Consider the following 18,674-nt stretch of genomic DNA (forward strand, 5'->3'; position numbering starts at 1 on the left):
TTAGCCTAATAGAAGCTTCTAAAGCCATGACATCATTTTCTGGCATTTTCCAAGCTGTTTAAAGGCACAGTCAACTTAGTGTATGTACACTTCTGACCCACTGGAATTGTGATACAGTGAATTTTAAGTGAAATAATCTGTCTGTAAACAATTGCTGGAAAAATGACTTGTGTCATGCACAAAGTAGATGTCCAAACCGACTTGCCAAAACTATGGTTTATTAACAAGAAATTTGTGGAGTGGTTGAAAAACGAGTTTTAATGACTCCAACCTAAGGGTATGTAAACTTCCGACTTCAACTGTAAATAGCCTTGTGTTTTAGGGGCAGTTTAACATGACTTAACAAACACTTTTAAAGATTTCTAAGTTGGAGTGTAGCTGAGTACTAATTAGCATCCATCACTGAGTGTGTTCCAAATGGCACCCTATTCCCTACATGGAGCACTACTTTTGCAGCACACTCTATAGGGAATAAGGTGCCATTTGGAACATAGCCTCTGTGTCTCAAGGATGTAGTGAGGTTTCTCAGAGCCAATAACGTTTCTTCATTTAACATGTTAACAATTAAAAACGGTACAAAGACTCCAAAACTGTCAGCCTGGAAGAAGCTCCACCGTGATGAATGAAGGAAAATTGAGTCTCCCGATTTAGTCCATGGCAGAAGGCTAGCTAACCATAAATACAACCTTACACAGGGGTATTTAGTACAGGCTGCCAAAACCACTTAAATTGAACTTGTTTTTCTATCAGACAACAGACAGTAAGCTACGAGCTGAAGGTCATGCAGTTCTACATGGGTTGCATCCCAAATAACTTAGTGAACTACTGTATAGGGAAGTGCACTCTTTTTGCGGGGGAAAATACCCCAATAGGGCCCTGGTCAAAAGTACTATATTGGGAATAGGGTGCCATTTGGGACTCAGTTTGGTGTTACATTCTGATACCAAGAAGTGGTATCTCAACAGACACTAGTTAGTAGCTAGTTACACCTAACTCCAGGCGTAGTGAAAACTAACAATACTGCAAACTAACAATATTGATAACTTACATTACTGTAGTTCAGAGAAGGAACTAAGAGAGAACAGATAAGCAATCTCAACAACACTGTTTTGATTAGTGTTCTTTCTAGTTTCAGTCCTGCATGTGATTTGAAAAGCAGTATTTCAGAGATTCATCTGGCTTTGTGGAACATCCCCTGCAAAGAAATTATGAAAATATCTGTTGCTACAAGCTTCTCCTGGTCCAGGATGCTGGGATGAGCTTAGTGAGCTACAGTCTGTCAGAGGTACACACACAACCCTTATTCAGTCTGTCAGAGGTACACACACAACCCTTATTCAGTCTGTCAGAGGCACACACACAACCCTTATACAGTCTGTCAGAGGTACACACACAACCCTTATACAGTCTGTCAGAGGTACACACACAACCCTTATACAGTCTGTCAGAGGTACACACACAACCCTTATTCAGTCTGTCAGAGGTACACACACAACCCTTATTCAGTCTGTCAGAGGTACACACACAACCCTTATACAGTCTGTCAGAGGTACACACACAACCCTTATACAGTCTGTCAGAGGTACACACACAACCCTTATACAGTCTGTCAGAGGTACACACACAACCCTTATACAGTCTGTCAGAGGTACACACACAACCCTTATTCAGTCTGTCAGAGGTACACACACAACCCTTATTCAGTCTGTCAGAGGTACACACACAACCCTTATACAGTCTGTCAGAGGTACACACACAACCCTTATTCAGTCTGTCAGAGGTACACACACAACCCTTATTCAGTCTGTCAGAGGTACACACACAACCCTTATACAGTCTGTCAGAGGTACACACACAACCCTTATTCAGTCTGTCAGAGGTACACACACAACCCTTATTCAGTCTGTCAGAGGTACACACACAACCCTTATACAGTCTGTCAGAGGTACACACACAACCCTTATTCAGTCTGTCAGAGGTACACACACAACCCTTATACAGTCTGGCAGGTGTTTAGCAGCAACTGCAGTTTAGCTGCCTCTAGAATAACAACTAGACCGGTCTGCTGAATTACATGACATTGTTTTTTTTCTTAGTTCTATTCCTGCTGGTCTCTATAATCTTTCTGACCTCCCCTGTCTGTCTATGTCTGAGTAGTTCTGCCCTTGTCTGTGTCTACTGTGCCACTAGAATACCAAGTAGACCTGTAAGGCTCATCGTGATTAAGGGATTAAGGACACCTGAAAGGAAGGACATGATGTCAAGATGTCAAGTTCACCTCAACTAGACTGGAGGGAAGAAACAAAGGAACGTGTTTAGGACATGAGAACATGTGTGACTGATCCCTTCAAACAAGACTCAAAAGACTACGTTTGCATCCCAAATGGTACCCTATTCCCTTTATAGTGCACTACTTTTGACCAGGTAGGGCATTAGATAGGGAATAGGTGCCATTTGGGACACACATATGGCACACTGAATTATTATGAGAGGGATCCCAACACGCTACCAGATTATTTTTGTTCTTCCAGCAAGGCAAGCTCCTTTTTCACTCCTCTGTAATAAATATTTACAAGAAATGACAGCATATCCCCCCAATCAATCACACTAATAGAAATAAAGAGCTTTGTTTTGTTCCAAAAACACATGAATGGTTAAGTACATGAGATACAACCAACATACAGTTCAAACATACTGTTACATAGCTACAAATATACACACATGGAAATATATTCTGAGGCTATAACAGCCCTCTGGCACATAATTAGTGCCATTTCTAGTCAGAAACCAAAGTCAGTATAAAAATATAGACAGAAAAAGGTATCTTCTACAAAATATTGACATCATGGCTCCCTGTTAGAATGTGCAAATCCTGGGTAGTTTAGTCCTCTTGACACTGATTGGATCGAGGGAAGAGGAAGTCCCCAGGAACAGGCAACATCCATTTTGGTCTCAGTTTTGATTCTAGTCCAGTTTGAGAGTCCCATTAGTTTATGATGCATCTACCACCTTTGGTGGTTTGAGAGTTACTTCATTATTTAACTACAGTGCTAACCACACTCTGTGTTCTGGCCAGATGGAAGGTACACTGTACGATCCAGTCTATTGACACCAGATACTGTGACCATTACACAATAGGAGGGGTACCACCCTGCAACCTAAATAGAGTGTCAATTGAGACAACACTTCTGTTTTTTGAGGAACAATAACTCAGTATCAGTCTTCCAATCTCCAGTACCTCAGAGTCTATAGAGTCTATATCCTTATCTCAGTCTACAGAGTCTATATCCTCACCTGTGAGTCGATACACTCTATATCCTCACCTGTGAGTCGATAGAGTCTATATCCTCATCTCGGCCTCTTCAATGTGCTCCATGCTGTGTTCAGTGGTGCTGATCATGGAGGCTGAGGGGCCCTGGGTGACCCCGAAGGGTATGATGGCCGGGGAGCGGGCGGCCAGGGGGGACAGGGAGGGGGAAAAGCTGGGGGACATGGCTACTGAGGAGGGGGAGCCCTCGTGACTGATGGGGGACCTCCGTAGGGAGGCCAGGTGGGGGAAGGAGGACCTCCCCACAGAGGGCTTGACAGGAGCAGGCTTGACCGGGACTGTCTTCGCGCCGGGGTGGGCTATGGAGGTGATTAGGGGCGGGGGGTCAATGCGAGGGGGTTTGGGGTCCACCTTGGCTTTGTGCTGGAGCGGTCTGCGGGGGTTAGGAGTGGCCGTCTCATCCTTTAACCTCGCTATCTCCGTGAAGACGCTTGCTAATGGCTGGAACTGTGGACACCAGTTCAGCAGGTAGTCCCAGTTATAACTACCCCTCAGCTCCTCGTCACTGGCCACTATGGCTGTGAGGGAGCCATCCACAGCGGGTTTACCATCCACTGGGAAGGCATAGTCTTTAGGGTGGGAGATGTTCAGCCCCCTCCCTACCCCCAGATAACCTCCTCCATCCTCCCTGTAGACAGGCACCTGCCCAGCCAGCAGAGTCCCACTGAGATTGGCCAGCTTCTTGGCCTTAAACCACTGGTTGGCGTCAATGTTGGGCTCACACGAGATGTCAGACAGCTGGTCAGCGTCCTGCTGGATACCAGAGTCTGGCCCTCGGGCTGAGATGTGTTCTTGCATGGATGAAGAGATGGAGGAGACACGGGGGTACTCGTTGATCATCCGGATCTCATCGTCCTCCGCCGCTTCCGCTGAGCCACGCCCGCTGGAGTGGGATGGGTCCAGGGAGCCCCCGCGGGGGTATGGCCCTCCCCCTCCACTCCCTGTTTGGTCGGAAACGTACCCTGGTAAGGCCTGATGGTAGATGCGGTCGTTCCGGTCAGTGTCGGTAACTTTAGTCTCCTCTAGTTTGTGTAGCATGGTGCCATGGCCGGGAGAGGCTGGAGGTCTGCAGCGACTCTGCTGCTCCTTCCTCTGACGTCTCAGTCTCACACAAAACAGAGACATGGCGATGAAGATGAGGATGAGGATGGCTCCCAGGGACACAGCGATCACACTGACCAGCAGCAGATTCATGTCCGACACGAGGCCGAAGGATGTGTTTGTCACATCAATGGTGAGGCGGGCGGTGGCCACGCGGGACGTCTCCAGAGGGCTGTGGGCCATCAGGTCAAGGGTCATCACACGGACCTCCCTCTTGGCCCTGCTCAAGTGTCGAACGTGGCTGTCCATCTTCAGGGAGACCACACCTGTCGATGCATTTACCTGGAAGTAGGGCGAGGGGTCAGCTAGGGAGTACAGAACAATCCCGTCCACTCCCTCGTCCTCGTCTCTGGCTGTCACCTGACCGATGCTCTGGCCCTTCTTCGCCCCCTCAGGAACCAGGAAGGAGAACTCTAAGTCGGAGAACACAGGGTCGTACTCATCCTCCCCCATCACGTACACCTGGATGGTCACCGTGGCAGAGTAGTTCCCTGCGTCCATGGCTAGAGCTACAAAGTTGAACCAGTTGACCTTCTCAAAGTCAAAGGTAGAGCGAGTCCGGACCTCGCCTGACGTCTGGTTGAGCAGGAAGGAGTCTTTCCCCTCTCCAGTCTTGTCCAACATGTAGTACCTCAGCTGTCCGAAGACTCCCGTGTCCTGGTCGATGGCGTGCAGCATGGTGACAAGGGTGTTGTGAGGCTGGTTCTCTCTGACGCTGGCAGTGAGGATGGGCAGAGGGAAGTAAGGTCTGTTGTCATTAATGTCCTTCACCTCCACAGTGACAGGAGCCAGCGCATAGTGACCCTGTCCATCTGTCGCCTGCACAATGATCACATGGGATGCCTAGTAGGAGGGTCAGACGGAGAGGGGGAGAGAGAGTGAGGGAAAGAGGGTGACAGAGAGAGATAGATGGTGAGATAGAGAGAGAGAGATTAATACTTTCTTTCTCACTGAAGGGAAATGAATTGCCAGCAGCAGAATATACAAACAGTCTATGTTACGATGACGCCGAAGAGGATGGCTGATGTTTTACATGCCCGTAACCAATTGTGCTATTTTGTTCGTTATTTTTGTGTTGTTTGTAACTTTTTTTTTTTTTTAACTTATTTTGTACATAATGTTGCTGCTACCATCTCTTATGGCTGAAAATAACTTCTTGACATCAGAACTGGGATTACTCACCACGGACTGGAAGAAGCTTTTTCCTTTAATGAGTCTGACGAGAAAGATTGATCTCCCGGGAACCTATTGAGAATCCATAGGCGAGCGAGTAAACTCCCACTGCCATCAATTCTAATTGCTAACATGCAATCATTGGAAAATAAAATGTATGATCTACAATTACGATTATCCCACCAACGGGACATTAAGAACTGTAATATCCTATGTTTCACAGAGTCGTGGCTGAACGAATAACGGATAATATAGAGCTGGAGGGATATTCAATGCACCGACAAAATATGGGGTGGAGGTGTGTGTCTTTTTGTCAGTAACAGCTGGTGCGGGATGTCTAATATTAAAGAAGTCTCTGAATCCTACTACACCGGCTCTGACGCTCGTCGGATGTGGCAGGGCTTGAAAACTATTATGGACTACAAAGGGAAACCCAGACGCGAGCCTACCAGGTGAGCTAAATGCCCTTTATGCTCACTTCGAGGCAAGCAACACTGAAGCATGCACGAGAGCACCAGCTCTTCTGGATGACTGTGTGATAAAGCTCTCGGTAGCCGATGTGAGCAAGACCTTTAAACATGTCAATATTCACAAAGCTGAGGGGCCAGATGGATTACCAGGATGTGTACTCAAAGAATGTGTGGACCAACTGGCAAGTGTCTATAATACCTACATGTTTCAAGCCAACCAACATCCCTGTGTACAAGGACGCGAAGGTAACCTGCCTAAACAATTACCGCCCCGTAGCACTCACGTCGGTAGCCATGAAATGCTTTGAAAGGCAGGTCATGGCTCACATTAAAAGCATCCTCCTGGACACCCTAGTCTCACTCCAATTCACATACGGCCCAAACAGATCCACAGATAACGCAATCTCAATCGCACTCCACACTGCCCTTTCCCACCTGGACAAAAGAAACACCTCTGTGAGAATGCTGTTCATTGACTACATCTCAGCTTTCAACACCATAGTGTCCACGAAGCTCATCACTAAGCTAAGAACCCTGGGACTAAACACGTCCCTCTGCAACTGGATCCTGGACTTCCTGACGGGCCGCCCCCAGGTGGTGAGGGTAGGCAACAACAGGCCCCCATTAACATCAACGGGGCTGTAGTGGAGCGGGTCGAGAGTTTCAAGTTCCTTGGTGTCCACATCACCAACATCACCAGTGGCATGACAACACGTTTTCCCCCTCAGGAGACTGAAAAGATTTGGCATGGGTCCCCAGATCCTCAAAAAATTCTACAGCTGCACCATCGAGAGCATCCTGACCGGTTGCATCACCGCCTGGCATGGCAACTGCTCGGCATCTGACCTTAAGGTGCTACAGAGGGTAGTGCGTATGACCCAGTACATCACTGGGGCCAAGCTTCCTGCAAACAAGGACCTATATACTAGGAGATGTTAGAGGAAAGACCATAAAATTGTCAGAGACTCCAGTCACCCAAGTCATAGACTGTTCTCTCTGCTACCACACGGAAAGCGGTACCGGAGCGCCAACTGTAAGACCAAAAGGCTCCTTAACAACTTTTACCCCCAAGCTATAAGACTGCTGAACAATTAATCAAATGGCCACCAAACTATTAGATTGAACCCCCCTCCCCCTCCATTTGTTTTGTACACAGCCACGACTCACTGATAATTATCTCTGCATAGTCACTTCACCCCTACCTACATTTGGGCGGCAGGTAGCCTAGTGGTTCGAGTGTTGGGCCAGTAACCAAGAGGTTGCTAGATCAAATCCCCAAGCGGACAAGGTAAAAATCTGTCGTTCTGTCCCTGAACAAGGCAGTTATCCCACTGTTGCGAGGCTGTAATTGTGAATAAGAATTTGTTCTTAACTGACTTGCCTAGTTAAATAAAGAAAAAATAAATGTACAAATGACCTTTAACCTGTACCCCCGCACACTGACTGCTGTATATAGCCTCGTTATTATTGTGTTACTTTAGTTTATTTGGTAAATATTTTCTTAACTCTTCTTGAACTTACTGTTGGTTAAGGGCTTGTAAGTAAGCATTTCAAGGTAAGGTCTACTACAATTGTTGTATTCGGCGCATGTGACAAATAAAGTTTGATTTGATAACTATCGACCAAGTCTTTGTCTATTTCTGTATCAAACTATTTCCTATGTAGTACACTTCTTTTGACCAGGGCCCATAGGGCTCTTTAAAAATTTGTGCACTATATAGGAAATAGGGTGCCATTTGGGGCACATGACAAACCAGGAAGTGCCTTGGTACCTGTCTCTCGCTGTCCAGTGGTCTCTGCAGCTTCAGGGCTCCGGTCCAGCGGTCTACCTGGAACATACCCGTCTCATCCCCAGAGCTGATCAGGTACTGCACCTTCCCTACGGCCGGGGAGTCTGGGTCTGTTGCAGACAGGCTGAGGACCTCAGTCCCTGTGGCTGCTCCTTCACTCACCACCACACTGCAGGGTTCAAGGGGTTATTATTAGTCACTTTTACAAAAAACATGACTTTTGGTTTCCCAGTGCAAACACATGTAATAGAGTAATTAAGGACATTTAACAAACAACAAAGTACCAAATTACCTGTACTCTGCCCTGCTGAACGCCGGAGGGTTGTCATTAGTATCCGTCACACTGATCAGCGCAGAGACAGCCGAGCTCCTCTGGGGCACGCCGCGGTCTGACACGACCACGGTCAGGTTGTAACTGGACACCGCCTCAAAGTCCAGCCCCTCACCGGTCAATACCAGGCTGCCTACTGTCTGAAAGCCCTGTCCTTCTAGGAAGCGTACACTGCTCTCAATCTGGAAGGCATTGCCTGCGTTTCCGCTGGCTATAGTGAAGTCAAAGCCACAGTTGTCGCGTGACGTGTCGCCGTCGGCCGCCTCCAGGGTCAGGATGGTGGCGCCCGGGAGGCCGTCCTCCGACACCGTGGCTCTGTACTCTGATTGGTGAAAGACGGGCGCGTTGTCGTTGACGTCAGTCACCTGGACCTGTACAGTAGCGGTGGAGGAGAGGGCTGGTGTTCCCATGTCTCTGGACTCTATTACCACCAGGATAGAAGGGTTCTCAGAGTCAAACTCTGCCTGCTGGGTGATGAACAGGGTACCATTGCTGGGGTCGATGTAGAAGATGTCCCGTGTTGATGACATCACTCTGTACATGACACGGCCGTTCTCTCCAGAGTCGCTGTCCGTGGCTGTCACAGTGACAACTGCACTGCCAGCTGGGGTGTGCTCTGCCAGAATCACCTGGGAAACACAGTAGGGACGTGTTCAGAATAGTTGAGGCATGTTGGACAGGCATGCTAATGGTTAATGGTACCAGGAATCTGAGTTAGTAAACTAAATGAGGAAAATAGATACATACACACGGTATCATTATTGATCTGTATGTACATAGAAAAATCCAGCTAAATAGTTCTCATAGTCTCTTACGGCATCATTGCATCCTGCCAACACAAACACAGATTTTCCAAGGCTAGTGGAGGCCGGTTAGAGGACAGACTACCTGGTAAAGATCCTGTGTGAATGTAGGAACGTTATCATTGACATCCTCCACCAGTATGGTGAGGTTAGCTTCAGTCTGGTGTTTGGAGTCAGTAGCCCTGACAGTCAGCGTGTACCAGGTCCTCTCCTCGTAGTCCAGAGGGGCGGTCAGAGACACCCCGCCCCCGTAGCGGTGGATCCCAAACACGCCCTGGGAGGACAGGTCCAGGTGGAGGGTGTAGGACAGGGCTGGGCCTGAGTCAACGTCGTTTCCAGTCACCTGGGTTATTACCGAGCCAATCAGAGTGTCTGGAGGGAGAGGGAGAGAAAAGGGGGAGGGGGATAGTACAGGGGGACAGAGAGTGAGAGTGGGAGAGAGCGAGAGAACAGGTTTTGGGAGATTGTTATATGGGAACAACACTATAGCCATAGAAGCAGCTCCCAGCACATAGCATATCCTATTACATCATGTTGCTTTTAGGAATATATTGCACACTTCTGATTTATTTTTTTTCCTGAATTGGATATTTTATACAGGAAACTGTAGACGTCATATGTACAGAAGGATATGAATAGAGGGAAACTTGGCTTCAGAACGACTCATAAAAGGGTCAGTTTTATCACTGAGAACTGCCGAGTGCTGCCAGAGAGAGGAGTGAGGATCAGTGATAAGATCAGTGGACTAAAGGTTCACTGTTTAATTGACTGTGTCTCAAATGTCTTAGAAAGTTGATACATACACCCCCTGGTAGAGCACGACATAGTGAATAGGATGTCAGTTAAACACACTTGGGTTCAAATACTATTTCAAACCATTCAAAAACGTTGTGTTTGCTTTAGCCTGCCTGAAGTACCAGTTGGGTGAAGTTTGCACTTTTGCGAAGCCCAGCTAAAGTATTTAAAATGAATTCAAATCATATTTGAACCCGGGTCTGCAGTTGAGACCTGTGGGTCATTGACTTACTCTCTGGCACTCTGATCTCGCGCGGCAAGGGGATTGTAGGACTGTTGTCATTGAGGTCCACGATTATCACCGTGAGGGTCGCCGAGCCGGCCAATCGTGGTGTGCCCCGGTCCGTTGCAGTAACAACCAGCCTGGTGCCATGGAAATGATAAAAGAAACTGTCAGTTGGAGTTTGGTTCTTATCTTTTATGTTTCAGGTTTCATAACCTTTCATCTCCTGCTGTCTTACATCAGAACCTGTTGTAGCCCAGAGCATGACAGATATTTAGTTTCCAATACAAAGAGAAAGAGAGTACAGGAACAGAGAGAGTATTTATAGACTGAAAACAAAGGTTAGCCCACTGAGGGAAACCACATGTCAGGCAGATTGTGAACAAACACACACTCTCACAAGGCCCTGCCCCTCACTTGGTTTGTGTCCAGATCTCTCGGTCCATGATAGCGGCGGTGGTGATGCTTCCGGTCAGCGGGTCGATCTTGAACAGACCGCTGAGAGACGACGACCTCAGGCTGTAGGTCACCTGACCATTCTGGCCCTGGTCCAGGTCATCAGCCACCACCTGGATGGGACAGACAGGAAGTCACATGACAGAGGTCAGAAAGAAAATCTAAACCAAAAAAAAGCATTGTCTTCTGATATCACTGGTTTTCTTTTGTCTTAAAAGCAAAGTGTACTTGTGTTTATGGTTAGCCATGCAATCTGTTCTATTGTGTCATTGGCTGTTGTTCACCCTTCCCATGCTGTTCATTATTTTGAATGTTGCTTTGTTTTGTTTTTGAAAGCAATAGAAAAAATTGAAAAAATAATAATAATCTGCCAACACCTGGGGACAGACAGGAAGTCACATGACCAGAGGTCAAAGGTTAGAGAATAAATAAATCAAAACAAAGAACAGTTCTACAACAGCTGTGGAACAGTAACAGGACCTGGTGATGAATATTGGACTTGGAGAGTTTATAAGAAGGTTCTAAATGGCCGTGGTTTCATACAGCATACAGTTGAGTCTACACTGGTTAGAGTGTTGGGCCAGTAACCGAAAGGTTGCTGGATCGAATTCAAGAGCTGACAAGGTAAAAATCTGTCGTTCTGCCCCTGAGCAAGGCAGTTAACCCACTGTTCCCCGGGCACCAAAGACGTGGATGTCGATTATGGCAGCCCCCCGCACCTCTCTGATTCAGAGGGGTTTGGTTAAATGCGGAAGACACATTTCAGTTGAATGCATTCAGTTGTACAACTAACTAGGTATCCTCCCTTTCCCTTTATATACTCAACTGGGAAACACACTGCAGAATAGGCATAGGAACAGACAGTCACCTCTCAAAACTACCTCAGCAGCACTGAAACTATCCAGATCTCTACCGTCTGAACTTAGAGCGTTTTCTAGCCCACAATCTCACACCACCTATAGCCAAGCATAATGCAGGTGTGTTTGTGAGTGTCTGCGTGCAGCGTGCACCAGTGTGTGCCTACCTGTATGATAGGGAAATGATATCCCTGTGCCTCTCGTATGTAGGCTACATAGTTCTGCAGCTGGAAGCGTGGCAGGTTGTCATTGATGTCCTGAAGGATCAGGTTGACCGCCATGAAGGAACTGGAGGATGCAGTTTCAGCCTTCACCACTAGGCGGAGTCTAGGGGTCTCCTCATAGTCCAGCCCCATGGAGCTCTGTACCCAGATCTCACCTGGTTAGAACAATAACAAGGACAGATCTCACCTGGTTAGAACAATAACAAGGACAGATCTCACCTGGTTAGAACAATAACAAGGACAGATCTCACCTGGTTAGAACAATAACAAGGACAGATCTCACCTGGTTAGAACAATAACAAGGACAGATCTCACCTGGTTAGAACAATTACAAAGGGTCTGAGAACCAATTGGGCAATGGATATTCATGATATGCATCAGGGATGTAGAGTTTGTTTTACGCATTTTTTGTCAACATGTGTTTTTATGTAATTCCCCACCCCAGTGGCTTACCAGTGGAGGAGCTGATTCCAAAGGAGTGTAGGGTGTTGCCGCTGAAGATGCTGTAACTGATCCCACTACGGGATCCATCAGGGTACTGGGCCTGAGTCTGCACCACAGCGGTACCTGGATGAGGACAACACCCACCTCACTATCACACTGTGTTCTAAACCCACGCACCTCACTAGCACACTGATTACTTACATTATACACACCTCAGACTCACAACAAAATATATCTACATTATTATAAACTGGGTGTTTCGAACCCTGAATGCTGATTGGCTGACAGCTGTGGTAAATCAAACTGTATACCACGGGTATGACAAAACATTTAGTTTTACTGCTCTAATTACGTTGGTAACCAGTTTATAATAGCAATAAGGCACCTCGGGGGTTTGTGATATGTGGCCAATATACCACGACTAAGGGCTGAATCCAGGCACTCAGCGTTGTGTTGTGCATAAAGACAGCCATTAGCCACGGTTTATTGGTCATATACCACACCCCCTCGGAACTTATTGCTTAAATATCACACTCTTTGAATCAAAGAAAAATCCCCTGTTCCTACCTTTGGCGGCGTTCTCCTGCAGGCTGACGTCTCTAGCGTGGCGTGAGAAGCGGATCCCCCTGTAGGTCTGTTCTCTGATGTAGATGACCACCACTCCTAGAGAGGACTGAGCTGGGCTTCCCTGGTCCATAGCCTCTACAATCAGAGTCCTCTGGCCCTGGGTCAGTCCCTGCAGCTTCTCTGTAGCCTGGGATGAAATAATTCATTAATTAATGAAAATTATTTTTGTCTTAAGTCTCCCTAAGCAAGCCATCCCTTAAGTGGGTATTTGACACAAATACCCTGATGAATAACGTAACAACACCTGGATGTCCCCGGTCAGAGAGTTGATGGTGAAGCCCCGGACAGGGCTGGCGAAGCGGTAGAACAGTGAGCCGTTGGCCCCAAAATCCCGGTCCTCCGCCCGCATGGTGGACAGGACGCGATGGGAGGAGACACTGGAGAAGAAGAAGAAGAAGAAGAATGTCCAACTAAAATGTGTCTTCTGCTTTTATTCAAACCCCTCTGAAAGACACATGCAGAGGGAGGCTTGGAGCATAGGGCAGGCATACTACGATGCCCGTTGAGCAGTTTAGGAGTTACGTGCCTTGTTCAAGGGCACAACAGTAGGGGATGGCATCTAAAACACACAACAGCAAGTGATGGCATCTAAGACACACAACAGCAAGTGATGGCATCTAAGACACACAACAGCAAGTGATGGCATCTAAGACACACAACAGCAAGTGATGGCATCTAAGACACACAACAGCAAATCAAATCAAATCATCAAATCAAATGTTATTTGTCACATACACATGGTTAGCAGATGTTAATGCGAGTGTAGCGAAATGCTTGTGCTTCTAGTTCCGACAATGCAGTAATAACCAACAAGTAATCTAACTAACAATTCCAAAACTACTGTCTTATACACAGTGTAAGGGGATAAAGAATATGTACATAAGGATATATGAATGAGTGATGGTACAGAGCAGCATAGGCAGGATACAGTAGATGGTATCGAGTACAGTATATACATGAGGTGAGTATGTAAACAAAGTGGCATAGTTAAAGTGGCTAGTGATACATGTATTACATAAGGATGCAGTCAATGATATAGAGTACAGTATATACGTATGCATATGAGATGAATAATGTAGGGTAAGTAACATTATATAAGGTAGCATTGTTTAAAGTGGCTAGTGATATATTTAAATCATTTCCCATCAATTCCCATTATTAAAGTGGCTGGAGTTGAGTCAGTGTCAGTGTGTTGGCAGCAGCCACTCAATGTTAGTGGTGGCTGTTTAACAGTCTGATGGCCTTGAGATAGAAGCTGTTTTTCAGTCTCTCGGTCCCAGCTTTGATGCACCTGTACTGACCTCGCCTTCTGGATGATAGCGGGGTGAACAGGCAGTGGCTCGGGTGGTTGATGTCCTTGATGATCTTTATGGCCTTCCTGTAACATCGGGTGGTGTAGGTGTCCTGGAGGGCAGGTAGTTTGCCCCCGGTGATGCGTTGTGCAGACCTCACTACCCTCTGGAGAGCCTTACGGTTGTGGGCGGAGCAGTTGCCATACCAGGCGGTGATACAGCCCACCAGGATGCTCTTGATTGTGCATCTGTAGAAGTTTGTGAGTGCTTTTGGTGACAAACCAAATTTCTTCAGCCTCCTGAGGTTGAAGAGGCGCTGCTGCGCCTTCTTCACGATGCTGTCTGTGTGAGTGGACCAATTCAGTTTGTCTGTGATGTGTATGCCGAGGAACTTAAAACTTGCTACCCTCTCCACTACTGTTCCATCGATGTGGATAGGGGGGTGCTCCCTCTGCTGTTTCCTGTCCACAATCATCTCCTTAGTTTTGTTGACGTTGAGTGTGAGGTTATTTTCCTGACACCACACTCCGAGGGCCCTCACCTCCTCCCTGTAGGCCCTCTCGTCGTTGTTGGTAATCAAGCCTACCACTGTTGTGTCGTCCGCAAACTTGATGATTGAGTTGGAGGCGTGCGTGGCCACGCAGTCGTGGGTGAACAGGGAGTACAGGAGAGGGCTCAGAACGCACCCTTGTGGGGCCCCAGTGTTGAGGATCAGCGGGGTGGAGATGTTGTTGCCTACCCTCACCACCTGGGGGCGGCCCGTCAGGAAGTCCAGTACCCAGTTGCACAGGGCGGGGTTGAGACCCAGGGTCTCGAGCTTGATGACGAGCTTGGAGGGTACTATGGTGTTGAATGCCGAGCTGTAGTCGATGAACAGCATTCTCACATAGGTATTCCTCTTGTCCAGATGGGTTAGGGCAGTGTGCAGTGTGGTTGAGATTGCATCGTCTGTGGACCTATTTGGGCGGTAAGCAAATTGGAGTGGGTCTAGGGTGTCAGGTAGGGTGGAGGTGATATGGTCCTTGACTAGTCTCTCAAAGCACTTCATGATGACGGAAGTGAGTGCTACGGGGCGGTAGTCGTTTAGCTCAGTTACCTTAGCTTTCTTGGGAACAGGAACAATGGTGGCCCTCTTGAAGCATGTGGGAACAGCAGACTGGTATAGGGATTGATTGAATATGTCCGTAAACACACCGGCCAGCTGGTCTGCGCATGCTCTGAGGGCGCGGCTGGGGATGCCGTCTGGGCCTGCAGCCTTGCGAGGGTTAACACGTTTAAATGTCTTACTCACCTCGGCTGCAGTGAAGGAGAGTCCGCATGTTTTTGTTGCAGGCCGTGTCAGTGGCACTGTATTGTCCTCAAAGCGGGCAAAAAAGTTATTTAGTCTGCCTGGGAGCAGGACATCCTGGTCCGTGACTGGGCTGGATTTCTTCCTGTAGTCCGTGATTGACTGTAGACCCTGCCACATGCCTCTTGTGTCTGAGCCGTTGAATTGAGATTCTACTTTGTCTCTGTACTGACGCTTAGCTTGTTTGATAGCCTTGCGGAGGGAATAGCTGCACTGTTTGTATTCGGTCATGTTACCAGACACCTTGCCCTGATTAAAAGCAGTGGTTCGCGCTTTCAGTTTCACGCGAATGCTGCCATCAATCCACGGTTTCTGGTTAGGGAATGTTTTAATCGTTGCTATGGGAACGACATCTTCAACGCACATTCTAATGAACTCGCACACCGAATCAGCGTATTCGTCAATATTGTTATCTGACGCAATACGAAACATGTCCCAGTCCACGTGATGGAAGCAGTCTTGGAGTGTGGAGTCAGCTTGGTCGGACCAGCGTTGGACAGACCTCAGCGTGGGAGCCTCTTGTTTTAGTTTCTGTCTGTAGGCAGGGATCAACAAAATGGAGTCGTGGTCAGCTTTTCCGAAAGGAGGGCGGGGCAGGGCCTTATATGAATCGCGGAAGTTAGAGTAACAATCATCCAAGGTTTTTCCACCCCTGGTTGCGCAATCGATATGCTGATAAAATTTAGGGAGTCTTGTTTTCAGATTAGCCTTGTTAAAATCCCCAGCAACAATGAATGCAGCCTCCGGATAAATGGATTCCAGTGATGGCATCTAAGACACACAACAGCAAGTGATGGCATCTAAGACACACAACAGCAAGTGATGGCATCTAAGACACACAACAGCAAGTGATGGCATCTAAGACACACAACAGCAAGTGATGGCATCTAAGACACACAACAGCAAGTGATGGCATCTAAGACACACAACAGCAAGTGATGGCATCTAAGACACACAACAGCAAGTGATGGCATCTAAGACACACAACAGCAAGTGATGGCATCTAAGACACACAACAGCAAGTGATGGCATCTAAGACACACAACAGCAAGTGATGGCATCTAAGACACACAACAGCAAGTGATGGCATCTAAGACACACAACAGCAAGTGATGGCATCTAAGACACACAACAGCAAGTGATGGCATCTAAGACACACAACAGCAAGTGATGGCATCTAAGACACACAACAGCAAGTGATGGCATCTAAGACACACAACAGCAAGTGACGGCATCTAAGACACACAACAGCAAGTGATGGCATCTAAGACACACAACAGCAAGTGATGGCATCTAAGACACACAACAGCAAGTGATGGCATCTAAGACACACAACAGCAAGTGATGGCATCTAAGACACACAACAGCAAGTGATGGCATCTAAGACACACAACAGCAAGTGATGGCATGCCAGCAACACTTTTTATAAATGTTTTATTTAAATCACAACAAAGAAGACATGTGAAAGACAAAACTGTACAGATAAACCTTCCAGATGCCAGCCCAGTCCAACCCAGATTCTTCCCTGTCGGACATGGGATTTGAATCAGCAAACTTCCTGCCTTTATCCTGCATCGCTAAGCTCCTGGCTACCTACTTGGAGGCTGAGATGTTGATGACGAGGGGGTCCTGGATGAAGAATGGAGCGTTGTCGTTCACGTCCTGTACATACACGGTGACCGTGGCGGTGGAGTTGCGAGGGCTGGCGGGGGACGAGTCTATGGCGCAGACATCGAAAGTGTACAACGCGGTTCGTTCTCGGTCGAGCGGAGCGGCGGTGATGACATGTCCCGTGTGCTGGTCGATGATGAACATGCCCTGGGAGCCACGCGACAGGAAGTACAGCACCTGGCATTAGAACAGATTACAGTAGATTAGATTACAAAAAGTAACATCACTTTTAAGGCTTAGTGAGGCCTTCATTAATCCTTTGAATGTCTAGATAGATGGCTTCCATTTGTTGACAAAATGGCAAAAGTGTTATGCTACATTTGGCAAATGTTCAGGGGGCTCAGGAGGCATAGGTCTCTAGTCAAAGGTGGTACACTATGTAGGGACTAGGGTGCCATTTGGGACGCAACCTATGAGTTCAGTCTGTGTACCTGGCTGTTAGACCCTTGGTCCAGGTCAGTAGCAGAGACCTCCAGCACCAGGGAGCCAATGGGAACATCCTCAGAGAGGTCAGTGGTGTAGCTGGGGCTGGTGAACTGGGGGCTGTGGTCGTTGACGTCCAGGAGAGTGACCTCTACTGTGGCCGTGCTGCTCAGGGCCGGAGAGCCCCCGTCAAGGGCTGTCACTGTCAGACTGTACCTGGCCCTATGTTCCCTGTCCAGCGGTCTGGAGGTGGAGAGAACACCTGACTTCCTGTCCACACGGAAGTCACCTGACGGGTCGCCCGCTAGAAGACAGAGGGAGAAACAGAGGAAGAAAGAGGAAGAGGAGGGGCAAAAGGGATACACAATATGAAAGGTCAATCTCACAACATTGTGATCAATGGATCAATAGATCAATCAGTCAGTTATTAATTCAATTGGATTCCTCTGATGTACAAGTAGTTGGCTCTTACTTGTGATCGTGTAGGTCATCTCTCCGCTGTCCCCAGTGTCCAGGTCAATAGCTCTGAGGGTGAAAAGCTCAACAGCCTCCATGTTCTCAGGCACCTCCAGACTGTAGTACAGTCTACTGAATGCTGGGGCGTTGTCATTCTCATCCAACACCTGGATCTTCACTGCCGCCCGGGCAAAGTTAGGAGGCACGCCACCGTCTCGGGCATACACTGGACAAAAGGGAAGATAGGAATTAAACAAGACTTCAGCAGTCTAGAAGAGTTTGTTATGTTTTTATTAACTAAATCACATTGTGTTTCTTAGGGAGATTGTAGACAAACAGAGAGAGCTGGAGAGAAAATAACACCAACATTACCATTGCACCACTGATGTATCCCATAAAAACAGAACTATAAAAACATGGCCAGTTTGGAATGTTGGCTTGTTCATTTATCTCTATTGTAAAGCAGTGTGGCAGGGCTATCGTACCTCTCTTGTAAAGCAGTGTGTCAGGGCTATCGTACCTCTATTGTAAAGCAGTGTGTCAGGGCTATCGTACCTCTATTGTAAAGCAGTGTGGCAGGGCTATCGTACCTCTATTGTAAAGCAGTGTGGCAGGGCTATCGTACCTCTCTTGTAAAGCAGTGTGGCAGGGCTATCGTACCTCTCTTGTAAAGCAGTGTGGCAGGGCTATCGTACCTCTATTGTAAAGCAGTGTGGCAGGGCTATCGTACCTCTATTGTAAAGCAGTGTGGCAGGGCTATCGTACCTCTCTTGTAAAGCAGTGTGGCAGGGCTATCGTACCTCTATTGTAAAGCAGTGTGGCAGGGCTATCGTACCTCTATTGTAAAGCAGTGTGTCAGGGC

The 18,674-nt window shown here is 47.5% G+C and overlaps 1 protein-coding gene across 1 annotated transcript in view; it reads right to left on the bottom strand.

Moving 5' to 3' along the window:
• Positions 1–1,866: 1,866 nt before the first annotated feature.
• LOC110507672 (protocadherin-16) overlaps positions 1,867–18,674 on the bottom strand; it is a 190,663-nt gene continuing 173,855 nt past the window's right edge. Inside the window, exons 16-28 of the mRNA XM_036964819.1 lie at positions 17,829–18,038; positions 17,365–17,660; positions 16,860–17,110; positions 12,867–12,999; positions 12,563–12,749; positions 12,005–12,118; positions 11,495–11,706; positions 10,432–10,583; positions 10,024–10,154; positions 9,082–9,368; positions 8,155–8,822; positions 7,845–8,031; positions 1,867–5,272 (exon numbers count right to left, since the gene is read on the bottom strand). Coding sequence (XP_036820714.1) covers positions 3,341–5,272; positions 7,845–8,031; positions 8,155–8,822; positions 9,082–9,368; positions 10,024–10,154; positions 10,432–10,583; positions 11,495–11,706; positions 12,005–12,118; positions 12,563–12,749; positions 12,867–12,999; positions 16,860–17,110; positions 17,365–17,660; positions 17,829–18,038 — 4,760 coding nt within the window. The 3' untranslated portion in view covers positions 1,867–3,340. The remainder of the gene's footprint in view (positions 5,273–7,844; positions 8,032–8,154; positions 8,823–9,081; positions 9,369–10,023; positions 10,155–10,431; positions 10,584–11,494; positions 11,707–12,004; positions 12,119–12,562; positions 12,750–12,866; positions 13,000–16,859; positions 17,111–17,364; positions 17,661–17,828; positions 18,039–18,674) is intronic.

This window comes from Oncorhynchus mykiss, chromosome 27 (assembly GCF_013265735.2).
Source record: "Oncorhynchus mykiss isolate Arlee chromosome 27, USDA_OmykA_1.1, whole genome shotgun sequence".
In the NCBI taxonomy this organism is placed as follows: domain Eukaryota; kingdom Metazoa; phylum Chordata; class Actinopteri; order Salmoniformes; family Salmonidae; genus Oncorhynchus; species Oncorhynchus mykiss.